Below are 27079 nucleotides of genomic sequence, written 5' to 3'. Positions count from 1 at the left end.
GAGATGACCTAGGTAGGTCACTTCTTGACAACAGTATTGCATTTTCGAAGGTGACACCTTGTGATTCAAACTAGACAAATTATGCAATAAGGAAATTGTAGCTGCCTTGCAAGTTTCCTTGTCATCTGCAGCCACTAGAAGATCATCGACATATTGCACTAAAGCAGAACCAGGAGGAAGTACAAAGGAATCTAACTGACTTTTTAATGCCTGACTGTAAATGGGCGGGCTCTCACAATAGCCTTGTGGAGCACGTTTAAACCTGAAGCTTCGACCTCCTAAAGAGAAGCCGAAATTATCTCTGCTTTCCTCGGCTATCGGAATGCTGAAAAAGGCATTCTTCAAGTCGATAACTGAAAACCATGTGGCTGTAGCAGGAATCAACGTTAACAATGCAGTAATGTCTGGAACCACAGGAAACTGCGGAATCACAATTTTGTTAACCTCTCTAAGATCGATTACAAATCTATATACTGGAGGCTTTGAAGGATCAGTGCGTTTCAGAATTGGCAATACAGGACTGTTACAGACATTTCCTCTAGTTTCTTCTACTACATCTTTCTTAATCAAATCTTGCACGATCAATAAAAGCGCACGTTCACCTTCACTAGAGATCTTATATTGTGAAATTCGTGGAAATTTGACATTCGCTTTCAAAGTGACTACATATGGTGGAATTTCTAAAAGACCTACATCGTTAGGACCAGTCGCCCAAAGAGTATCAGGGAGAGAACGCAGCTCTGGTGGGAGCGCATCCATTGACAAGTACATCGGAGAGATGATTCTCTTACCCAATGTAAGCTGTACTCCTGCCGGAGAACAGTACAATGTTGCGTACAGGCGTTTTAACAAGTCTAAACCAAGCAGATTTTCATTACAACCAGTCGTCAAAATCAAGGGTGCTTTCAATTGACGGGGTCCAACAGAAATAGACAAAGGACCAGATACGGGGTTGTAAACAGGGGCGCCTGAAAAACCTACAGAAACATTTGTTAAGCCAGACAAAGGTGCGCCAGGGAGTTTCGCATGTATGATAGAACTTTTTGCTGCACCAGTATCCAACAGAAACGGTTTGACTACACCTGATGTTGCTACTGCGACATAAGGCCCACTCTGATCTACTGGAACTGATACTACTCACTCTCTTTGTCCATGGCTGTCCTAGTACTCATTTTGCTGAAATTCCTCACTAACTTCACAGTAGTCTTCAACGTGATACTGTTGAGATCTATTTTGTTGGGCATACTGTCCATTTCGCTGATCAGAATAATTAGAAGGGATCATTCATTTGTGGAGGCATAGCACCTCGTCCTCGACCTCTAGAATTTTGCATAGAACCACCACGACCTCTCTGAGCTGCTGCAGCATTATTTTGTGCTAATACTGGACACTCATTCTTATAATGACCTTCTTTCTTGCAGTAAGCACACTGATTCCATTGGTATTGCGGTCTCTGAGAACCATAATCTGTCCTCTGATATGACCCTTGCTGTGTGTTAGTCTGATTCGTGCGAGGCGGATATGCTTGCTGCAAAAGAACTTTTGTTTTTAAATCTTTCGTTTTCTTATCTGACTTTTCCTTCTCCTCTTTATCCCTATTTTCATAATACTGGGCAGTTGCAAGTATTTGCGCAGTCGTAGAGACAGCCCACGCACTTTCAGAATCTTTCAATTTATTACTGAGCTCTGGTAACAGATTGTGCACAAATTTATCAACAAATAGTCTCTGTCCTCCTTCCGTGCTCATATCCTGACCACTGTGATCTACGAAAGTTTCTTCAAACCTTGTGAAAAAGTCGGAGACACTTTCGTCCTTCTTCTGCCTGCATGTGGACAACTTGTCCCAGTTAACGCGCAATGCTGGCATCAGAGTTTTCATTAAATCGATTATTCTTCCGGGCAAATCAGCAATTAGAGGTTCGGGTTTAGAACCACCTATTTGTTGACCATCTGCCACTATTATAGCTGCCCAATCACCACCTAGGGCAACTGGATGATTTTCTTTACGAATTTTAGCCCAAATTGGTTGAGGTACTACATTGCCAAATAACATGTCAATGTCCGCTAAATTCATTACACAAGCTTCAACTGTCTGCGCTAACTCTTTGTAATATCCGGCTGGATTCTTACGCGGATCCGGCAAGGCCTGTTTCACTGCTAACACTTTGGCTCGCTTCCACGGAATGTGTATCCACACTCTCTGGAATTGGGCCGGAGCGGCTGCAATACCACGGAGCGCATCAGCTTGTACAGCTTCGAGCCATATTGGAGGAACCTCCCTCATAGGATATTGACGATTCTGCTTCGTATTACGTTTTTCTAACTCTCTTGGTGAACGAAGGGAAGGATCGAATCTAAAATCTAAAATTAATTCCATTGCTTCTTTTATCTCCTGACCAACTATCATACCTGCAGCAAATTTTTGTTGAACCTGGATTAATTCATCTGGTACCTGTTCAGATTCGCTCTCTTCCCATTCTTCACGTAAAAGGGAACACATAACATCAAACACATAGCGCTGTGTCGGTTCCTTCCATTGCATGAATGTATCTAATACATCTCGCACACTATACCTCCCAACTTTCGAAATCCATCTAAGGGCAGTGGAGTCTAATAATCCACGTTCTTCACTACTAGAAAGCTGACTACGTCTCTGAACGGAGTCAGAGGCAGGACTCTTAATCAAGGTTTTGTAAAAGGGAGATAGAATATTAGTGACAGAATCAGTGATTCTCCGACGAACAAAAAGCGGAGTCATATAGCTTGCAGAAGTTTGAAGAAGAGTAGTAGTCGGGACAGAAGAGACAGCAACAGTAGGGGTAGCAGGCAAAGTAGCTTGTGAAACAACAGGTATGAGCGGTACAGGCATAGGCAGAGGAGCTGGCAACCCTGGAAGAGGGGGTGCCGGAGGAACATTAATATTGACCACAGGAGGTACAGGAGCTTGATTCAGGGGAGCAGGAGCAGGAATACCAGGTTGTCCAGCAACCGGTAATTGAACATTCGGTAAAGGTGGAGCTGTAGCACCCTGTGCATACGGTGGGGGTGACCTCAACAAGTAAGACAACAGGGGACCCTTTTCGGGGTCCTCTACTATCTTAGCTGTACTCGATGGCAAGGCAGGATAGCACTTGTCTATCGCTAAATTACGCTCTCTATTGGCCACCTCCATCGCTTTCTCAGACTCGTTGAGTTGCAGCTGCTTGGCAGACTGTTCTAAAGTCAACTCTTGCTGTGAGAAGTTGGCCTGATAGGTAGTGTTTCCAATTCTGGAACCACTGGTTATCAGTCCAAACAAACCCCAAAGATGTCAGGTTGTAAGTCAACCTTGTAGACAAGCTATCCTAATGGTAGCATGGACTAAGCAGCCTTAAAGGCTTAACTTAAGAGGTCGTGTTAAGCGAGCTTGTTTTACCACATACAATCCTGTAATCAAATGAAAGGACACCACACAAGTATATATTATAAAAATATATGTATTTATTTCTAAATTACTCCCCAGTACTCTTTATGAGGAAAGGGGCACAAGCGTTAAATCAAAAGCACTGTTACACATATGAAGTTGCACTATTACCTGGGAGAATTTGGTTATGAGATCTGGAGTGGTGCTGGCCCCCTCCATTCCCATGTAGGTCCAAGTTGGCCTGGTTAAGCCTGGCAACCTGTACCTGGTTTCCCACCTGATCCTGATGTTCAGGCTCTTCTACATCAGAGCCTTCCTCTTCTTCTTCCTCCTCCACTACATCATCTTGAAGATCCTCATTCTCAGGGGAGTTTATCCCTTCCTCTGTTTCTAAGGGAGTCTGACTCACCTTATCTAGGTCATCCTTTTCTAGGAGAGCTACTAGGGAAGGAATGGTAGGGCCTCTGCCCTTTTTTAGCCCCCTGGCTGTGCACAAGGCACTCAGGTCTTTGTGGCTAAGGTTGTCATATCTGGATGTTGTCCCTATAGGATCAACTATTACAGGAGTAGAGCCTGAGGCTCTTTCTGTATCAGACATGACTGCTAGTGAGGTGTAAGTGGTGCACTTACCTACACTAAGTGGTTTCCTACTGTACCTTGCTAGTGAGTTGTAGTCAGGGTGTGCTAATCCCTTTAATCTACAACTACTAAGTTCAGTAGAACTTAATATGCTAAGCTTTTGATTTATATGTACCTAGAGGTACTTGATGTGATCTTTCAATTTGATAAAGATTGCAATGGTAAAACAAACAGCAAGCTCAAATCCCACCGCTGCCACCAATGTGAGAAGTTGGCCTGATAGGTAGTGTTTCCAATTCTGGAACCACTGGTTATCAGTCCAAACAAACCCCAAAGATGTCAGGTTGTAAGTCAACCTTGTAGACAAGCTATCCTAATGGTAGCATGGACTAAGCAGCCTTAAAGGCTTAACTTAAGAGGTCGTGTTAAGCGAGCTTGTTTTACCACATACAATCCTGTAATCAAATGAAAGGACACCACACAAGTATATATTATAAAAATATATGTATTTATTTCTAAATTACTCCCCAGTACTCTTTATGAGGAAAGGGGCACAAGCGTTAAATCAAAAGCACTGTTACACATATGAAGTTGCACGTTTATGGATGAGGGCGGGTGGCCACTCAGACCATATATCAAAAAAGTGGTATAAGTAACACTTTACGAACAATGGTTAGGCCTAGGGCCTAGAGATTCGCTGGGAGCAGTCAGGACAAGCAATGAAGAAGTCGGGAGTAGCCCACAGGAGACGGGTGCAGCACGGAAAGTGCGGCGCGCACCAATGCACTGTCAATGGTGCGTAAAAGTCAGTTAAAGTGAATTAAAAGATACTTCCGCTGAACCTAGGAACACAAAACTTTAGACACAGACCCTAGAGGTGTGTACCAGTGTAAAGACACCGGCGTTGCAAAGTTACCTCACCCACAGGCCGTGGGTGCACAGGGTCGAAGTGGCGTCGGGTTCTGTCACGCAGGTTCTGGGTGCTTGGAGCTGTTGCAGCTGCAGGCGCTGTGAAGCAGAAGTGTCCGGTGCGATCCAAGGGTGGATCGATGTAGAAAAGTACCTGAAAGCAGAGGGGACAGAGTCTGGGTCACTCAGCAGTGACCAGGGTGGAACCAGGACGGAACCAGGCAATGTCGGGCGCAATCAGGCGGTTGTCGATAGGCTTCTCTCCGCTGTCACGTGGGCTCTGGGGCATCTGCGACGTCCAGGAGCAGGTCACGATCTGTCCCACGTAGGCTCTCGCCGTCAGCACCGTCGGCTTGAAGATTGTAGCAAACAGCACTTGGCAAAAGCAATCCACGCGGAACCGGGAGATTGCTTATCACTCGAACCAGGAGGGTCAGAGTGGGTGCTCCTCTTCACAGGAGCTGGTGCAGATCTGGAGCAACCAGAAAAGCAAGTCGGATTTCAAAGTTCGTCGGCACAGGGGCCACAAGCCAGCTGGCAAGTGACCGGGCCAACGCGTCGAGCGCACACAAGCAGAAGGGCCCCACGCAGCACTCAGCGAGTGTGGAGGGGTGAGCTTTGGTGCAAGTGGAGCTCGGGGCTGGGGCTTCTCAAACCCTGGTGTACAGCTTCGAGGGTCACTCGTGGGCCGCACGGTCAGCGTCTCGTGGCCTTTTCAAGATGGCGTGCCCCACGCTTCCGGTCGCCTCCACGGGTCTCAGCTCTGCAGGGACTGTGGATCGGGCAGGTAGAAGGCAGGCAGGCTTGATCTCGTCGATCTCTGTCGCTCGAGTTCCGGCGGGAACTGCAACAAAGCAAGGGTCGAGGGCTGGATGGTGCCTGTTTGCACAGGGTGGTCACTCCTTGACCACAAGGGAGATTCTTCAGTCTTCTCACGTCGTGTAGAAAGTCGAAGGGTCCAGATTTCGTTTCTTATGTTTCTTCAGGATGATCTGAGGTCCGTTGGGACTGCTCCCCCTCTTATTCGAATCTAGGGGGTTGGACATCCTGCTAGGTCCCCTCCTATGGGTGGGACCCAGGAAGGGGGTGGTTACACCCCTCTCCTTTGATCCTGGCCGCGCTGGGACAGGGGCTGGGAGGCCCCAGAACCGGTTTGGCCGGATCCTGCAAGGGGCAGCCTTGTGCTCCCCAGGCAGTGTCTGGTTTCATTGAAACCTCCCTACTCCAATCCACTATCTCCTGTCTGGGGTGGTTTGACACCGCCCTGTGACAGGAAACTCTTTGTCCAGGCCTCCTCTGCCGGGTTTCGGTCAGCAGCAGGAGGTCAGACCCGTGTCTGTGGCAGGGGCATCCATTTTGTGGATCTGAGGCTCATTTTAAATCAACCGCGTTTCAGTAAAGTAACATGTCTTCTCCCTCTAGAAGGGTGGAATGCTATCCCCGTCGCCAGAACTGGCGAGGGGATAGTATTCCAATTCGTATGACACCTTACACGACATGTTTTGATAAAGCCAAACCAAAGTTGCTATATAACCGCGAGGATTATAATGCGCTTAAGAGTATATGGTATGGCATTATCCCGGATCAGCTTAGGGAGTTGTTCCCGACAGCTGCAGACAGGCTCAGCTCACGCCAGAGCACCATCTCACATAAAACCACGCACTCTGCCCCCAGGATTGATGAGGCCTTCCATAGGAGTGGCTTACAGGCTATATATGTGTCCAGATATAGGTTTAGATATAGGTATACTATATCTAAGCAAGGGGTGATTACATCCACTTGCCCCAGCTGAGTGATCAGCCAGTTGTGTCAATTTAAGAACCAGCCAGGGGTGGCAAAAGCTATGCTTCAGCCCCTGGTAGGCCTTGGTGGCACCTATGCCCTGGGCACCTATAGTGCATGGTACAGGGGCTGACAAGGAGTCCATTTCCAATTGTGGTATGTACCTAGGGTACATGGAATCCATTTTACAGAGAGAGCAGATAGCCTGGGGCCCTGATTAGCAGGGAACCAGGCCAACTAAGTCGAAAACCAGCTAAACACAGGGCAAAAAATCTGGGGTAACCATAGTCAGGTAGCCACCTTCCTACACTTGCTCTTTCTGTTCTTTCTTTAACTTTTTAATTTCTCTCTGTTTGGATTCTTTTCGCCAATAACGGAAAGAATCAAACATTGCCGGCCGGGCTTTCTTCTTAAATAATTTCATTTCTAAATTATCAAGAATTTCGGGTTCAAAACTACCATGCAGTGGCCAACTAAGGACACCGTCTTTCTCTGTATATCGGATCCATACCTCGTTATAAGATATAGGACCCACACCGAACTTACAATACAAATCATAGAGAGGAGTTCCAATCGGAGGAACCAGACATGAGTCCTCCAACCGGGAATCACTGTTGCAACCAAAACACGACAACATACAATTTTTCCGACTTACCATTTTATAATCCGGAACACAGAACAAACACAGACAAAGGTGCGCACTCGAACCAAGAACTTAGGCCTACCAAAGCGAACAAATGTATCGATACCCAAACTAAACCAAATGATTATCGTAACTAGAACAACCAGTGATAATCTTACGAAACCAAACCAAACCAAGAACTAAAAGGATTATCCAAACAGGAGCAAACCATTACGAAGTAACCAAACAACTAGCAACCACTTAATACTTAACTGAGGCACTGAAGACGTCACCAAGGAGAAACCCGTCTTGTCTCGCCGTACTAAGGTCTGCACCTCGGGTCCAAGACAGGGCGACAGTCAAGGCAGCGGACCACTGCAGCCGTCCGAACGGGAACCCTCGTGGAAGAGAACGTCGGGCCACTTTTGCGATATTCCGGGATCGATGAAGTGGGGCGCCTCCCTCAGGAATCTTCACACGAAGCTTCTCGAACTCTTCAGGCTTTTGGACCGGTACCGAATGACGTCGCCCCACGTTGGGCGCCAATTGGAGTTCTGGACTTTTTGGTTCCGTCTAGAGGTGTCAGGGACAACACCCGAAGACCCCGGAGTTCTACCTGTCTCGGTGCACAAATAAACAGAAACACGGGCTTCTCGATGGTGGCGTCAAAGACCAAAGGTTTATTACTGCAGGGACACAGAAGTCACAGAAACTACACACGGGCAGTATCTAGGAACCTGTTTGATTTGTACAAAGTGGGTTGCTCCTTAAATACTAAATTTTAGGCTTGGGGCATATTCTTTACATGCTAGTACATTTCTAAACTTTCATGTCCTAAACAATAAATATTTGGCGTTACACAGGAATCGTCAACAATATCTGATGTCAAAACATTACGAACGAGGGGTTCCCACTGTTCCATCATAATCCCATGTCAACTTTTCATTCAAGAGCCGGACCGCCTCATCGTAAATTTCGTTACCTCCCCCTAATAAAGGCCCAGAAGGAAAGGAGCAGAGCCAGGTGCAGAAGATAGAAAAGCAGGATAAGAGATGTTTGTGGGTCGTAAATGGGCAAGGCTACCAGCTTCGGCCGCCTAATCATGATCAGGCCAACGAACACGAGAACCAGTATAGCAGGACTGGCCTCAGGCTGGGGAGGCAGCTTCTGCCGAGTCATGCAGCCATGGCGTTTTCTGTCCTAAGGTGCTTGTGTCACTAGCAAGGTGAATCGCCGGTTAAAGCTTACATGTCCTTAAGTGAAAGAGGTCACTGCGTGTCCATTGACTATGTGAGGGCAAGAATACAAAATGGCTGCCGTAATCTAAAATGGATGCCATGGGTAAACCAGAAATGTGTTCATAACAGGAGTGCTCTTGCTCGTAGCATAGCGCAAACACCAGGATATGCTAAATGGATCATTTGCGGTTCACTGATACCAAAATGATGAATTTACGACAATGTTGAAAACACGGGTTCAAATCGTCACGGAACCTCAGCACTTACAAAAGTCTGTAGGGAATTTGGGGTCTCATTGTGTAAATGGGTGACCTTCGCAAGTTATTCAGTCCTGGAACAGAACGGCCTGCCACTAATTGCAAGTGTGATCTTCGTGTATCTGCTACTCAGAATCTCAACCAAGATTAGGGTATTTGCCACGAAGAGGCAAACACCATCCTAAAGTAGGCTGGTGTATAGTTTATGTAGATCTGGTCAGGATGCATGGGAGGGGGTGCACGGTACGTACATATGTGGTACTTACCTGCGCGGTACTTACCTGCGTGGTGGCATCCTGCAGGGTAAAGAATGCATATACCTTTCTCATACCACTAGGTTAGCAAGGTCTATCCTTGCGTATACCCTTTTCCAGGATCTGGCAACTGATGGGGAAAAAAATTCCATATTATTTCTGTGAAGAGGGTTGGGAGCTTACCTCTAAGTATGCGTAGAGAAATCATTACCATCACCCGGCAAGCAAGTAAAATAGTGGCCTCTTCACAAGACACATGCCTTTAGTCTTGAATCCACTTCCCAAAGTCAGCGTCTATGTCAGAATTTGGTGAGCCTGGACTGGCTGGCCAGCAGTTTTTTTTCATTAACAAATTCTTTGCAATCAAAATCACCTGATGCCATTGTGGGTTTGGATTTTGGTTCAAGAGTCAAGGCTGCAAACACAAAGGTTCAGTAATCCAAATGTATTTATAATAAATTATGGAAAGTCCAAGCTAGTGAATTCAAATAAATGTAATTTTGAGCAAATTATATATCTGGGAAGGAGATGAAAAATACATAATGCAGCACCAGGATGCCTAGAATCTTCCTTGTGTGACACTTTCTGGAAGAGGTGAGATAAGTAATATTATTTCATGTTCTTCCACAGACAGGAACCTTAACAGAAGATGGCCTGGATCTGTGGGGACTCATCCCCTCAGGAGGGGACAGGTGAGGTTGGACGCCACCTGAATGGCATTTCTTGTATTGTTTTGAGAAGTTGTGGTCTGTGTCTTAAAGAACAGAAATTGAAATTTCAGGTTCTTGAATTTAAATATCTTTTACATCACCCGTAGGTTTTATATTATCATGCAGTGAAAAGAATGTCTATAGCTATCATTTGCATGGGCGATAAATTCTGCTCTGCCGGCAAATATCCTGGAGTGTTGTCTACTCCGTGTAGCACTTGTAATGCAGAGTTCTGGCAAAACTCCACCAATCACTGTGTGGCAGAGTTTTTTCTCAGATACACAACACACAAAAGAACAGGCAAGGTCTGACAGTGGTGTGTAACCGCAATGGCGGCCGTGAGGCACTAGTGGTGAGCGCATGAGATGGAGGGTTGCAACAGTTGGAACTCTTTGTCACCAACAGGACCAAAATAATTCCCATCAGACCACCCATGTGGTGGAGTTGCGTCACATAGGAATCAAATGATCATCCCGAACCGAGTCTGACCATATAGTGTCGATCGGGAGGGGACGTCAAAGAAATGTGGTCCTGTTGTGACCCCAAGAAGTATTGTTAGTGGACAATGTGCAGTGCTCAGGGGAAGTGTAAGATAAAATTGACTACCAGGACACCGAAGAACATTGCAATAGGGGTCCTAGTGTCAAAGATTAAAAACGCGCCAAGTAGTAAGACTACTCAGAGGCGCTGTGCAGTATGGTCGACATGTTTCAGCTATAAGAGCAAATAGCTCAGCTTTCTTCAGGACCTTAAAACAGAAAAACAGCTACTGCAACTACATGTGATATGTATAAGTGAAAAAATGTACTCATCCAGAGTCACATATATACCAGGAACTAGTATACTAAAAAGTCCACTGGAGGGGTGTCTTCTTCCCAGCTTTGTGTGGGTGATGGCCTCACCTCAACCCGGCAACCGCTCGGGAGTATGAGGCCCCGCTCTCTCCGTCGGTGCTCTCGCTGCAGACCCGAGCGGAAGTGGAGTTTTTTCTCACACGTGACTCGCCATAGGTAAGTTGATGAGCATGCGCGATAAATGGCATCCCATAGTGCAATGTTTGGGTGCTAGTATGGCACCCAGTGAGAATTTCTCAATGCGGGTGGTCAACATGTTCACGATGAGAAAACTGCTGCTCGAGTAGAAAATTGACTCATGTGACAGCAAAGACGGATGCCCTCCGGCACGCCGCATGCGACAGCAAAGATGGACGCCCTCTTGCATGCCGCATGCGACAGCAAAGACGGACGCCCTCTGGCACGATGCATGCAACAGCAAAGACAGACGCCCTCTGGCACGCCGCATGCAACAGCAAAGACGGACGCCCTCTGGCACGACGCATGCGACAGCGCAGACGGACGCCCTCCGGCACGACGCATGCGACAGCAAAGACGGACGCCCTCTGGCATGACTCATTCGACAGCAAAGACGGACGCCCTCTGGCACGCCGCATGCGATAGCAGAGACGGACGCCCTCTGGCACGCCGCATGTGACAGCAAAGACGGACGCCCTCTGGCACGCCGCATGCGACAGCAAAGACGGACGCCCTCTGGCACGCCGCATGTGACAGCAAAGACGGACGCCCTCTGGCACGCCGCATGTGACAGCAAAGACGGACGCCCTCTAGCACGACTCATGCGACAGCAAAGACGGACACCCTCTGGCACGTCTCATGCGGCAGCAAAGACGGATGCCCTCTGGCTCGCCGCATGTGACAGCAAAGACGGACGCCCTCTGGCACGCCGCATGCGACAGCAAAGACGGACGCCCTCTGGCACGATGCATGCGACAGCAAAGACGGACGCCCTCTGGCACGCCGCATGCGACAGCGAAGACGGACGCCCTCTGGCACGACGCATGCGACAGCCAGACGGACGCCCTCTAGCACGACGCATGCGACAGCCAGACGGACGCCCTCTGGCACGACGCATGCGACAGCCAGACGGACGCCCTCTGGCACGACGCATGCGACAGCCAGACGGACGCCCTCTGGCACGACGCATGCAACAGCAAAGACGGACGCCCTCTGGCACGACGCATGCGACAGCCAGACGGACGCCCTCTGGCACGACGCATGCAACAGCAAAGACGGACGCCCTCTGGCACGCCGCATGGTGCCATTCGCGCTGATGCTAAAAATCAGCACAGCATGCTGATTCCTCCCATTCGCATAGCTCCACGGAATCTCATGGAGTTGTCATGTAAGTGAAACTCCGCGAGTTCCGTCCACTCCTACTCAAAATAATAACCACAAATTAAGATGAGGTACTGAAGCCCTGATCTGCAAATATTCTGCAAGAGCTTATCGCCTTTGTACTGTTTTATGGGCTGAAAGATGTCCTTTTCCTCATTTAAGACAATCTTAAAACTGCCTTGAATCGTAAGTGATAGTCTTAAGCCAGGATGAATAGACTCAAGTCTCTTTCAAGCAGAGATAAAACTTTCTTTCAATCGCTGATTGAAGGCATTCGAACAATGAAGAACAGACCTGAGCCTGTTTAACGACATAAGAACATCTTTTAGTAAATTTCTCTCGCTTTTGTAGGTTGAAGCCATCATTGGATGTCTAAGTTAATAAGCGTGGCCCGCACACCCTAGGAGTAAGAGTAGATTTACGAATTTCCTTATGAGACACGAGAACAGAGGATGGATTGTAAACAAACCGAGCCACAGAGGTCTTATCTGGTTGGTCCTGCACAGGCTCCAATACACATGTCCGTGGGAGGTAGGCGTGACCTAAATACAGACATCTGGGAGAAATGCACCTTTCGAATTTTATTCCATTTTTGCTGTTTATCCTTCCAACTTGCAGTTCATTGGGGTTTTTGCAAAGAGGGGTTTGGGCCGATAAAACAAATGCTAAAAGTAGCATTATGTACACACGCATGTATTTAATTCTCCTTAAATTGCCATCCCTTGCACCAAGACAACATGGAGGTGTACCCTCTAGAAAAAAGTTAATGAATTAATTGAATGTAAAAGAAAAATATCCAGACACACTGTGATTCAAGAATTATAAATAACTTCAGATATCAGCAACTGGTCAGTAGAAACAGCACTGAGTCAACCACTGAAAACTATGCATGAATGAGGGCATCTCAGCAGGCGCGAATTAAAGAACTGGACCGGAAATGGATTCTGGTGGCGGGAGGAGCTCCCACACTTTAAGGGATTCTGCAGAGAGCTAGATGGTGGGAGTTGTGAATATCCAGGCACAGCAGATCCAAGCTTGTAGTCTGCAAACTCTGCTATGTGCAGCTTTCTGGGTGGTTGTCCCATGACAAGTGCATTGTACATCACGCGTGAAAGCCGCAAGGCGATCGCAAGGAGCAAGGGAGCTCTTGTTATGAACAGAAAATAGATATGGTGTGGTCAAGTGAGGAGCACCAGTGAGAAGGTCGTCGGAGAGTGGATCATGCCTTTTAGGGAAGCAAATAATGATGGAGATGGGCAAGGAAGAAGAGTGACATCACCGTTTGGCATTGAAGAGATCAGGACATAACCATTGTCAGATGATGGCGGCAAACGGTTTAATCTCCACAATCTGTAAAGCTGAAATAAACATCCAGCAATCAGTTTACTTGTTTGTAGTGTGTAGTTCCGGGACAAGCCAAGAGATGTAGAAATACCTAGTAGCACCTGAAAAAAATGAGGATAAGCTGAAGAGACATGCCCAGAGGAAGAGATGAGAAGAAACTGTGGTTTACAAGGGTGAAGCTGTGGAAAAAATATTAATAATAATAATCATAGCATTTTTAGATCACAACAGCTACTCAAGCAGAGGTGTCCCGGCGCTACGCGGTCACTGTGGGGGAGGGAGGTCCAACCGAGATTTTAGCATTGGCTGAAAAGCCAAGTATTCAGGAACTTTCTGAATTCATGTTTGGAATTGATCAGGCGCATATGGGAAGGCCAGGAGTTCTACCGCCTGGCCGTCCCCACTAAAATGAAGGGCATCCCATCATCAATGGTGGAGAGTCAGACTCACTGGTGATGGCCATCAGTGTGAGCCGACACCTGTCGACTCAGGGAGATATCTTTCAATACTGGAGGGCAGCAGCGCCTTTGTTGAGTCACTAGGATACGGCCCAACTTCAGACACATGTTGATGCTATATTTCTTATTCTTTTAAAACAATATCATTACCACTGATATCTGGCAAGCATGAGTCCTCACTATTGTTTCTGTTTCAGTTTTCAGGCCGTGCACCGGTTCAGCTCTGGTGCAGCCTTACCCTGGGGGCCGCTCTTGGGAGCCCTCGCGAGCTGCCACTCTCTGATGGTCATCGATGGGAAACTTCAAGGGGATCCGCTGGACCTCAAGATGTTTGAAGGCACCTCTTGGGTAATGTATCCATGCATTGTTCATACTCACCATCAGATTGATATTTAAGAGTCAGACCATACAAACGTCAGCTGTCGATGCTACTCCCTCTTACAGCAGCCCTTTTCTTTGTATCGCCAGAGCATTTAGTACAGTGTCTGAGCCTCCAACCGCGTGAAAATGTGTAAATCTGCCCTGATCACTCAGCTGTCATCTCTCCAAGATCAATGCAGTAATTAACATGAAGTTGCTTAATAATTGCTCCCATTTTATAGGTGCCACTTGAGTCTGTGGTGGGCTATATAGATTTTCATTATTATCCGATACAGCATACACCACCTCTGCAGCTTACACTTTGAATTATGCAAACTTATCACAGAATTGAACGAGCTCAACCTGTTTCTTTAAATTTGATTGAAGAGGTTCACTTAATAAAGACAGTGTGCCTTTCTGAGCCCCCCGATTGAGCGTGCTGCCATGGCAGAGACATGTTCTTCCCTGAAGCGGCTCCTGTGTGTCTGACTGGCGCTGCATTAGGGAAATTGGAACAGTTGCTGCGGGTCCATCTTTGGAAAAAAAAAAACGAATGTTCCACATGTACCAAAGCTTTTCTTTCAATGCATGGAGGACAATTGTTTAATTTCCCATCCATGATTGCCAGGGTTACTACATGGCAGATCCAGACAGGAAAAGGGCTACTGGAATTGAGCTGTTGGGGTAGCCACCTTTTCCTGCAAGTGAGGTGGGGGACATGAGGCATTTTGGCATCTGTGTGGTTTCCATCTGCATCCAAGTCAACCCCAAATATACATATGCTATAAGAGAACATAGAGACGGCAGCATCGGTATTTAATGAGATTTGACGCCTAGTGGATTCCCTCTGTGACAAGGTAGCTGGACGACTGGTGGTCTGTAAAATATTAGCTTGGGGTTTTCCTAATTGGCTTCCTCTTTTCATGGGAATTCAGCGTTGTGTACTAAGCATGTTACTAGAGTAAGCACAATAATGTTATTAAATGGTAAAAAAATTTCAAGGAGCCACAGAAATGCAATTTCTGAATCACCCTCAAACTTATAAAAACTTAGAAACAAATGCAAATGAGGTGACCTTGATCTTGAGCGGTGTGTTCTCCTACCCTAACCTCTTCTTCGGCAGCCCGCTGCCTGTGCTGACGCCGCGAGTGGTCTGCTTCTGCCCTCGCACCACAGAGAAGGCTTCATTTCCAGTTACGCTCTTTACGTAGCCGGGAGGCTAATGCCTCCAGCACACATCAGACACCTGCTTGTCTTTCTTCAAAAATCCATTGAGTCTCTTGATCCTTCTGGGTCTAATGGGAGAGGTATTCTCAAAGGTGCCAAAGCTAGCAGATGTCACCCATCTGCTCTATCTGACTTGACTTGACCTATCAGAATTAATAATCTCTCACACGCAAGGACTTTGGTGCTGTGATGGTGGACGGATGGCCAGGCGGCTGTAGACTGTGACCACATCTCCCTTGCAGTCCTCCCATACAGCCCTCAGCTCTGGTTGGTTTGGGTCAGAAAAAAAAGGAAACATGCGCACAGAGTGGCCCCCACACTCTCTGAGAACCTTTGCAGGTGGCAGCCCTGTCACTCAAGAAGCAACTTTGGACCTGGACTCCAGTAGTTACAGCAACAGTAAAGGACGCATCAGTCTTCACCAAGACCCCCCCTCAACATCTGAGTGGTGGCTTTCTTCATTTTCCCTGCGCTCCAAGGAATAAAGATTGATAATAGACTTTAATATTCAACGGGAATCATGAAGGAAGCCAGGAGAAGGCAGTATCCAACTCACACCAGGCAGCACACCCTAAATCTACTAAAAACAGCCGGGGAGGGAAGGTGAGTAGAATTTCCATTTCTCTCACCTTTACCTCCACTTCATTTGACCTTTGCTTTGTTTAAAATCAATCAGTGGCAACAGAATTGAAACATTCTCGCTTCCAACAGCAGATATTATCAGTTCTATCACCAGTCAGAACAGTCCCCGTCCCTCTGCATGCAGCAACCTTACACTACATAGACACATTTTGGCTAAAGAAGTAATTATGCCCATCATAGAGACCACACATGTCCAGGACCACACAGAACCTATGAAGCAAGCATTTAAAAAGCAACAAGTCAATTACATCATCTGAGCAACTCCTTGCCCAGTTCTTTAGTAAAAAGCATTTCAAATGTCTCATTGAACAAAACTTTATCAGAGCAACCAGTCCTAAAGAACACAGCCACAGGAAACTGGCAAAACATTCCCTAACTTACAAACACAGTTGAAATTGAGGCAGAGGTCCACCATCATGATAGGAGCCTAGTAGACTCCTGCCTCATCGATCCTGCCTACTGGCTCAACCCTGCATAGCAACAAAGAATCTAACACCGGAAAAGATAGTTGTTGGAAACAACCATACTTTGCATGGGACCCCCCGCCCCCAGATCTTTGCACTGACTGCTTTGATAGCTGTACAACTCTTTGCCCCTACTAACCAGTCATAATGTGCCTGTGCTCTCCTTTCAACATGAGGAAATTGCCATACCTCTAATCTGCATATTAAACCTATCTATACGCCCCTACTATATGGTTCCACAATGTATCTAGGGCCTGTAAGTTAAATGTCACAAGTGGCTGACACAGTGGGTTGTGCCAGTTTAAACTGCAAATTCAACCTGCCAAAATATCCCTTTTTGACAGGCCTAAAAAACGCCTGTTACAGTCATCTTAATCTGGCCTTAGTGCCATAAGGCTGGGTGTGTGGCATTTAAAAGTCGGACTTTTAAACATGTCCTTACAGTACAAAAGCCAAAAAGGCTATTTTCACTATAGCAGTGTGAACTGTTCAATAGGAAAGCATTGGGATACCAAATTACATTTAATATTGTTATCTCCATCTATGAAACCAAGTTCAATCTTGGACTTTCTAAAATATTTATTAGAATCCCATATCATTGATAAAGTTGTATTTGCAATACCTATTTTTGAAATAGGTACTTTTTGAAAAGTAACTGACAAAAGCCTCTAGTGGGCCTTTTGCATAAGCTTTCATCTGTCACTCAAGAGGTGAAGAGCCCCCTTGATGAGATGTGAATTAGCTTCCTGAGCTGAGGCAAAGGTCTTGGGTATGGGGAGGTGTTCTGTTTCCCTGGAAGGCTCAACCCAGAAACGTAATCAACTTCTAAGAGGCCAACCTTGTCACAGGCAGATGCTGCTAACAGCTAGTCCCGCCCCTTTCCTTTGTACCTCTAGTCAGTCAGGCACCAGGCTGAGGGGGAAAGGTGACAACTCCAGAACTAGTGAAGAGTGACCACAGATGAAGGGTGTAGGAAGGTGGATATCTCACTATGGTTACCCCCAAACTTTTTCCCTGGTGTTTAGCTGGTTTTTGACTTAGTTGGCCTGGGACCCTGCTATTCAGGGCCCCAGGCTGATTGCTCTCTCCTTAAAATGGACTCCATGTACCTTAGGTGCATAACACAATTGGAACTGGTTCACCTTATAGGCCCCTGTAACAGTGTACCCTAGGTACCCAGGGCATAGGTGCTTCCAAGGCCTACCAGGGGCTGCAGCATGTATTATGCCACCCCTGGCCTGGCCTCCATATTTGACACAACTGGCTGATCACTCAGCTGGGGTAAGTTGGTGTAATCACCTCTTACTTAGATATAGTATCCCTATATCTACCCCTAAACTGGACACATATGTTCCTATCAGCGACTCCTATGGAAGGCCTCTTCAATCCTGGAGGCAGAGTGCTTGGAAATATGTGAGATGGTGCTCTAGCATGAGCTGAGCCTGTCTGCAGCTGTCGGGAACCACTCCCTAAGCTGTTCCGGGATATTGCCATACCATATACTCTTAAGTGCATTATAATCCTCGCGGTTATATGCTATCATTGGTTTGGCTTTATCAAAACATGTCGAGTAAGGTGTCATACGAATTGGAATACTATCCCCTCGACAGATCTGTCGACGGGGATAGCATTCCACCCTTCTAGAGGGACACGACATGTGTGTAGCCTTAACCCCGGTTAAAGTTAACCAGAGCCTCAGCATCACAAAATGGATGCTGCCACCACAGACACGAGTCTGACCCCCTGCTGCTGGGAGTCCTTCCAGCGAGGGAGGCTTGGACAAAGGGTCTCCTGCCTTGGGAGGTGCGAGCACCACCCCAGACAGGGTTTTGTGTATTGGGTAGGACAGGGCTGAATAGATTGAGACATGCCCGGGGCACACAAGGTGTCCCCGTGCATAAGCCAGTCCAAACCGGTCCTGGGACTTTCCAGATCCAGGCCTGGCGAGGAGCTGGACAAAGGAAAGGGGGTGTAACCGCCCCCCTTCCTGGTCCCACCCAGAGGAGGGACCTAGTAGGTGATCCACCCCTCAGATTGGGAATAAGAGTGGGAGCAGTGCCATTGCACAGCAGATCATCCTGAATCAACTTTACACGAAGAAGACGACTGGACTTCGACATTCTGCTGCACAGAAGACTGAAGAGAATCTCCCTTGTGGCCTAGGAGTGGCCACCCTGTGAACACAGGCACCAACCAGCGAATCGACGTCTGCTTTGCAGCCACCTCCCGCCAGAGCCCGAGCCCAGAGCCTGACAAGACTCAGACTCCCAGACTTCTCACAGCCCGATCCACAGTCCCTGCAAAGAAAGGACCCGTGGAGGAACCGAGAGACGTGGGACCGGACTTCTTGGAAGACACCCGAAGAGCTGACAGCGCAGCACCAGAGGCATCTTCGATGTTGTGCTTTGGGGACTGAGAACCCCCACCACCGAGCAGCCCTTGCACCGAAGATCAGCCCCCCAGCTTCTCCACGATCTGCGTGGGGCCCTTTTGCATTGTGCCACTCGACGCGCCATCCCGGCCACTAGCCACGTGGTCAGCGGCCATCTTGGCAACTACAACTACAAACTACACTGCGGGTCTGGTTGCTCCAGACTTGCCCTAGCTCCTGTGAAAAGGAGCCCCTGCTCAGACCTTGCTGGTCCGAGAAACAAGCCTTTCTTGATCCCTGCGTGGCTTGCATTAGCCAAGGCCTGTTTGCTACAATCAAGTTGCCGATACCGCCAACAGCGAGAAGCCTGCGTGGGACAGCTCGTGACCAACTCCTGGACGTCCTCAACCCCCGGTGTCCACGTGGCTGCAGAGAGAAGATATACCTCAACGCCTGTTTGCACCCGACATCGCCTGGTTCCAATCTCGTTCCACAGTAGTCACTGGCTAGTGACTTTGAACATTGTCCCCTCTGCTTTCAGGTCTTCACATCTTCAGATCCACCCTTGGATCCACCGGAACTCTTCACATCGAGCCGCCTGCAGCATCTTCAGCTCAAAGCACCATCGACCAGCTTGACGAAACCCAACACTACTTCGACCCTATGCACCCGCTTCCTGTGGGTGAGGTAACTCAGCACCGCCGGTGTTCCTACACTGGTACACACCTCTAGGGCCTGTGTCTCAAGTTTCAGCTTTCTAGGTCACTCGGAAGGTTCCGAACTAACTAACTTTGTACTTTTTACGCACCATAGACTTTGCATTGGTGAGTGCGTGCACTTTAAACACTGCACCCGAGTCCCGCGGGCCTTTCCCGACTTAGTCACTGCTAGTCCCGATCAGCTCCAGCGATTCCCAAGGCCCTAGGCCTGTTTCCTTTCTGATTAGTATCTCTTATACCACTTTCTTAGTATATGGTTTAGGTGGCCCCTAGGGCTCATCCATATTGTGCAACTTTTGTGTATTTTAAACTGTCTTCAATCAATCAATCAATCAATCAATCACAGACATTTATATAGCGCACTACTTACCCGGAGGGTCTCAAGGCGATGGGGGGGGAGTGCTGGTACTGCTCGAATAGCCAGGTCTTGAACTTCTTCCTGAAGGAGAGGTGGTCTTGGGTCAGGCGCAGGTCGGTCGGGAGGGAGTTCCAGGTCTTGGCGGCCAAGTGGGAGAAGGATCTTCCTCCTGTTAAGGATCTTCCTCCTGTTGTCGTTCTTCGGATGCGGGGGACGGCGGCGAGGGCGTGGCTGGCTGATCGGAGATGTCGTTTGGGAGCGTAGAAGTTGATGCGGTTGTTGAGGTAGCTCGGGCCTTGATCGTGTAGGGCTTTGTGTGCGTGGGTGAGGAGGCGGAAGGTGATTCTTTTGTTGACGGGGAGCCAGTGCAGGTCTCTCAGATGTCCGGAGATGTGGCTGTGTCGTGGGATGTCGAGGATGAGTCTGGCTGAGGCGTTCTGGATCCGCTGGAGTCTCTTCTGGAGCTTGGCGGTGGTTCCAGCGTAGAGGGCGTTGCCGTAGTCCAGTCGGCTGGTGACGAGGGCCTGGGTGACCGTCTTCCTGGTCTCGATGGGGATCCACCGGAAGATCTTACGTAGCATGCGCAGGATATTGAAGCAAGACGAGGAGACGGCGTTGACTTGTCTGGTCATGGTGAGTGAGGAGTCCAAGATGAAGCCCAGGTTGCGTGCGTGGTCTGTTGGTTTGGGTGCGCTGCCCAGGGCGGGGGGCCACCAGGAGTCGTCTCAGGCGGAGGGCGAGGAGCCCAGGATGAGGACTTCCGTCTTGTCTGAGTTCAGTTTCAGGCGGCTGGTCGTCATCCACTCGGCTACGTCTCTCATCCCTTCGTGAAGGATGGCTCTGGCGGCGGCGGGGTCGTCGGTCAGGGAGAGGATCAGCTGGGTGTCGTCGGCGTAGGAGATGATGTTGAGGTTGTGTTGGCGTGCGATGGCCGCGAGGGGGCTCATGTAGACGTCTTGTGTTTAACGCTTGTGCTTCTGTGCTCATAAAGAGTCCAGGGGATACTTTTAGTTAATAAATCAATATATATTTTCAATATATATCTGTGTGGTGTCCCTTTCATTTGGTATTCAAGGGGGTTGTGTATGGTATAACAGCTGGCTTCACATGCCTTTCAGAGTTTAGCCTAAGACTGCTTTGTCCACGTTACCACTAGGATAACTGGTCTACAAGGTTGAATTACAACCATCATCATAAGGGTTGCTTGGCATGGTACAAAGTGATCACTAGAATTAGTGAGCATTATATACCAGGCCAACTTCTCACAAAGGGTTGCTCATTTCCCTGGCCCCCCGCTGGGATACGGACAGGATCTCTGCACATGGGGATTAAGGTTCTGACATGTTGAGCAGAGGAGGCACTTTGGGATTGGGATAAAGCACACAAGAAGTGCATCAAAAGTGGGTAGGGTCATCCCTGGGAACTTTTACCCCATTGGTTAGGGAGTGGACAGGAGTTTTCCCCACCCACAGGGTGGAACTGGGCATACATGTGGCACCCCCAGTACTTTTCTCAACACACAGCTGGACTGGGGAAGATTTGGAAGGACTGTCCTGCTGTCTGAAGTTTTGAAGTAGGCTCAACCTGCTCTCCCTGTACCCAGTATCCCAGACGTGGCTCCAAGGGTCAGTTTGGTACCAACTGTTTGAGCTATGGGGCTACAACAAGCTTCAACAGGCATTCATTTTGAATTTCAAGATTACGGGGCATGGTCCCTTCTGCTGACCTCTGCTGAATCAAGTCCTAACCTAAGCTTCTCCAACGGCTGTCGGGGGTGGGGGTCTCCGGGACGGCCCTAAAGTGGTTTGCGTCCTTTTTGGAAGGCCGGACGTTTGAGGTGTGGGATGGCCAAGAGAAATCATCATCGGTCCCTCTCCAGTGTGGCGTGCCACAGGGATCTTCGTTGAGCCCTACTTTATTTAACATTTACATGGCCCCCCTGGAGAGTGTGATACTGCCACTGGGTATCAAGATTATCACCTATGCTGATGATACTCAGCTGGTGGTAGGGCTTCCCCAGTCGGCTCACCATCCCGACCGGCTGCACACGTGCTTGGATAAGATCTTCACGTGGATGTGCAGCTCATCACTCAAGCTGAACGGCTCCAAAACGGAACTGATGATGTTGGGAAATTCCCCTCCCTCCTTATCACCGAGCAGCTGGCCTAGCTGTCTGGGAGTGGCGCCCACCCCCAAACAGGAGATCAAGTGTTTGGGGGTGTGGTTGGAGCAGGACCTCTCCTTCAAGACACACGCTAAAAAGACCGCAGGCGTGTGTTTCGGTCTGCTCCGATCAGCCCGGAAGATCTTACCTCTCCTCCCAGTGGCCTCCAGGAGGTTACTCATTCAGGGGCTTATCATTTCTCGGCTGGACTTCAGTAACGCGTTGTTTCTGGGGGCCCCAGAGTCCACCCTAAACAAGCTGCAGCAAGTGCAGAATGCGGCCGCGAGGCTTCTGACTGACCTCCCCAGGCGCCAGTCAGCCCGCCCTGCGCTGAAGGCGCTGCACTGGCTCCCTGTCAGAGAGAGGGTGAAATTTAAGGCACTCTGTATGGCCCACAAAACTCTGCAGGGGAAAGGCCCTCCTATCCTAAGGGATATGGTTCAACCTTATAAGGCTTCCCGTTCCCTCCGCTCTGACTATCAACATCTGCTGCAGGTTGCGAGGGTGAGGAAGGCAAGAACTGGTGGCAGAAGATTCTCCATTAATGCGGCCACCCTGTGGAAATCCCTTCCTCTGTACTTGCGCTCGGAAACAAGCTTCTTACGTTTCCGCAAACTTTTAAAAACTCATCTGTTCCCTGCCTAATTCCTGTGTCTCGTGTTATGGCGTCTCTCTCTGGATGAGCGCGGGGATGCCCAAGGGTAACCAGGCGCGATATAAAACTCTTTAATAATAATAATAATAATAATAACCTCCAAGTGCAGTTCTAAGGGTCTGCACTCTTGGCCAGCATCAGAGAGTACTCCACACAGCCTAGCTGTCTGGTCTGGGACTTGGAAACATTTTGCCAACTTTTGCCCGTGAACCAGAGTAGGACCACAACAATCAGCCAAGCTGTTCCACTGAGGGTGCATTCCTGCTGCAACTGAATTTTCTGCAGTTGTCACTATATTCTTCTCTACAGCCTATCTACTTGAATAGGACCACCGCCGGCCAGCATCCAATGACTTTGAGCCATCTTTGGCTTGGACTGCAGTCTTGCCCCGCTGAGCAAATCCAGTCAGTTTTAATGTCCGCATGTAGAAAATGTCACCAGACCAGGCCGCTGCTTGCATCTATTTGATATTAAGGGCTGTTTAGGCATGAAACGTAAGCTTTTCCCAAACTGAGCTTTCCTGCCTTTGTCGACAGCTTTACCAAGAACTGGAACTTCGGCACTCCTTCATCGACAAGACCAGCTTAGGCTACAGACTACTTCCTTGCCACACTGAAAACTTTCTGTTCCATAAAGATTTACAAGTGTGAAGATAACGTTTTCCCAGGAAAAACTAGGTTCTTGTATCCGACCCATGGTCCATTGTAGTTGACCTTAAACCTTAGCCTTGTCAAGTCCATCACCACAGGTGACAATGGTTGGCGCTAAACGCTTTCTGACACAATTTTAAATTAACCCTGGGCGGAGTTCGCGGACTTGCCCTACTCGGACCTCCGCGAAGTGCACAAAAAACTCTGGTGAGGTACGATAGAAAAATGCTGTTTGCGGTGATTGCACAGTGCCGGATGCTTGTCCGCACTGTGCATTGTGAATGGCACCATGCACAGTGCAAGCTTTCCTTTTTTGACCCCCTGTGTTGAGGAATCTCACCGGGAGGTTGTTTTTCCACGCTCGCGCTTGCCAACTTGATGTTGAGAATCACGAACAAGGTAAAGTCTTGCCGGGAGGTTGATTTTCCCCGCTTGCTTGCTCGATGTTGACGAATGCGAGCAAGGAAAACAAGCATTGGCATAGCCAATAGGTCTCGCTTTTGGGACTTCATAAGTATTTAGTTATGCAGCAAAGTACCCTTGGTGCAACAACATTAACGGTTGCATGGCTAAACACTTTTAAGGCCCAAAAGCGAGGCCTATTGGCTATGCCAATGCTTGTTTAATTTATTCTTATCCATGCTTCTATACAGCATGGCTACAACTCATTGCCAAAGTCAGAAATGCACATTTTGTACGGCATGAACAAAACAAAACAAAAGACAATGGCAGAGGCAGTAGTCTCAAAGGCATTGCCAATGCTAGTTAGGTCTAAGCACAACACCCAGTGGTTCTGAGAAAATCAGTTAATTTTCCCAAACATGAAAAAAATATGTGTAGAGCACTTGGCAAAAAAATCATATCACATGAAGAAAGCAATGCACCCATGCCATAATGAAAATATATTTGGAAGCAGATAACCGTTGCCACAACAAACATCAGTTTCAAAGGATAAAAGGGCTGCTTGAAGTGCTTGTGGCCTAGTAAAATACAGATACAAATGGCCAGAGGTTCAAGTAGAACAGAAAAAAGAAAAGTAGTAACGCAATTACAGCGCGATGAGCAGGCGACAGCTACCAAGCGGAAGTAAACAATACTTGGCCCATGCTCCAGACGAAAGAAGAGGAAATGAAGCCAGCATGTGCTGGCCAATCAGAACGCAGCAAATAAAAGTGACAAAGAAGCCAACCAATGCTAAGCATTGGGAAGGCTGCAAGTTACTTGTTGGATACAATCATTTGTGCATGCTTCATATGCACTGCTGCAGCTAACACCTGAAAAGCCTGATTTCTGGGTTAAGATGTAGATATCCGTCACCTGTGGTGGGATCCTGTCCAGTTGTTTGTGCTGGGTCTGTCTAATGTTTCCTATGAAAAATGCATGGGTGAAAGAGTGTATTGGAACCCACCCCCTTCTTTCCTGGCCCCTGCTTGACAGATCACCCTGAATCTTTTCAGGAAGGAGCTGAGGTGGATGGCCTTCACTTTGGGAAGTTTTGTAAAGATTTGTCACAGTTAGCAGCAAGACTCGAGGTCCCTCTCAAGTCGAACCGAAAGCACTGAAACTCTTTAGTGACGCTGCAGCTTCAGAGGTCGAGATCAGAGGTCCTTTTCATGCCAGATTTGTGCCTGAAATGTCAATCTCCATCCTGAGGGGTGGAGCTTCAATCTAGAGATCTACAGATCACTCTGGCTACTCGAATGAACTGTGCTCAGTTTATGTAGGAGAGATACATGTACCGGAAGGGGTTTATAGTGACGAGTCAATGCTGCAACTTACAATCAGTGGCGGGTCGAGTGCTCTAAATATACCTGATGGCTCCACATAGGGACTCGCAGTCACTGGGAAGTGTCTAAAACGTTCTGTTCTTCTGGAACTCTGTTTCACTGTTTGTATAGATGAGGCACGTGCACGAGGAAAGTGCAGTCACTCAAAGTGAAAGCACACAGTAGCTGAGGAAGGCTGCTCTGTTGAAGTACACTTTGAACTGTTTGGCGGGAGGGAGCATCATTTGAGTGACATTTAAACAGACCAATGGTGAGTCTAGAGTGAAAATCCTATGTATGTATGTATTTTGCATGATAATTTTCGATAACATGAGGCTGGCAAGACATCTAAAGCCGCCTAAAAATAAAGCAGAGGTAAAACGAGACAGTATCCACCCCTTCAGGTGGGCACCTGGTTGGGCATCGTTCTAGGGCCCAATCAACCGACAGACAGACAGTGGAACAGGACATACATGTATATTATAATAAGGATTAAAATGACCAGGAGATCAGGGGGCCCATATACAACTATGGGGCGATTCTGAACTGGCACCCCATTCATTGTGGAATATAATAAGGTAAAGAGTGCATATGGCGCGTGCCAGCGCGCGCATCCAGAGTTTACACGCATGGCGCTGAGGGTACGCGCATCAACCAACGTTCATCATTGGGTTCATCTGTAACCATCAGACAACACATGTAGACTGAGATGGAAAACAGGGCCAGGGGACCGCTGCCCTGTCAAAGTCCCAAAACCAAAACAGGGTCTGGGCTCACTGGCAATAAGGACAAGCCTCACTATCAATAAACTATAAACCAAAACACAATACCAGTATTGCCAACTTAATTACACTTGGACCACGAATGATCACTCGAATCGCTGACTGAAACAGTGACTCTCGGAGAACAGTTTTGTCCGAAATAAATCAAAATGTTTTAATTTTTATATCACATATACCATATCAATGGGCAGTTTTTTGTTTTTTAGATAAACATTTGGATAGCTCCACAGAAGTATGTCAAAACAACAAATAATGAAAACGAGTACAAAAAGACACTTTTTAGACAAATTGTTATGTTATGTTATGTTAGAACTGTATTTCTTGAGCGCACGGCTACCCAGAACGGGTGTCCCGGCGCTTTGGCAGAGAGTCCTGAACACAACCAAGAAAAAACCCAGCGGCAGAAACACTGTAGGCCCACTGGTTAGGTGGAGAATAGGAGCGTCTTGAGCTCCTTTCTAAAGGCCAGAAGATTATTAGCCTTGCGGAGTGATAGAGGGAGCTCATTCCACAACCTGGCCGCCATAAACTGGAAAGACCGGCCTCCCATCCGCACGCGTTTGATCACTGGTATCTCCACTTTAGCCAGGTCAGCAGATCTTAAACTCCTCCGAGGAACGTAGCGAACAATCCGCTTCCTGAGGTACGCTGGGCCGATGCAGTGGAGGGCTTTAAACGCCAACGTAAGGACTTTGAAACTAATTCTGCTGGGAATAGACAGCCAATGCAGTTTTCCACGCAGTAGAGAGGCACTGGCTCTCCGTGGAAGGCCAAAGATGGCTCTGGCCGCCGAGTTTTGGACCACTTGCAATCTGGATACCAGATATTTAGGCAGACCAGCGAAGAGTGCGTTAGCGTAATCTAGACGCGAACCCACGAGTGCTTGCACAATGTTCTTGCGATATTGAAGGGAAAGCAGTGGGAGAAATTTCCTCACCATCCTCAGGATACCAAAACATTTTCCCGCCAGGCCCGTGATGTGGGGACGAAAGGAAAGACTGTCGTCGAATACCACACCCAGATTTTTTACTTGGGCAACTGGTTTCTCAGGGGGGAACATGTCGGAAGGCCACCACGATTTCCAGCCAGGGTCTTCAGCACAGCCAAAAAAGAGCAACTCGGACTTATCCGAGTTACACTTCAGGTTCTGGTGCTGAAACCATGCAAAAACAG

General features: G+C 47.9%; 1 protein-coding gene across 1 annotated transcript in view; it reads left to right on the top strand.

Moving 5' to 3' along the window:
- LOC147700478 (putative cation-transporting ATPase 13A4) overlaps positions 1-27079 on the top strand; it is a 965394-nt gene that overhangs the window by 577239 nt on the left and 361076 nt on the right. Inside the window, exons 13-14 of the mRNA XM_086928423.1 lie at positions 9675-9736; positions 13946-14096. Coding sequence (XP_086784549.1) covers positions 9675-9736; positions 13946-14096 — 213 coding nt within the window. The remainder of the gene's footprint in view (positions 1-9674; positions 9737-13945; positions 14097-27079) is intronic.

The sequence above is a fragment of the Lissotriton vulgaris genome, chromosome 7 (assembly GCF_964263255.1).
Source record: "Lissotriton vulgaris chromosome 7, aLisVul1.2, whole genome shotgun sequence".
Classification (NCBI taxonomy): domain Eukaryota; kingdom Metazoa; phylum Chordata; class Amphibia; order Caudata; family Salamandridae; genus Lissotriton; species Lissotriton vulgaris.
The sequence above is the reverse complement of the archived record's forward strand: the minus strand, read 5'-3'. Positions and strand labels throughout refer to the sequence as shown.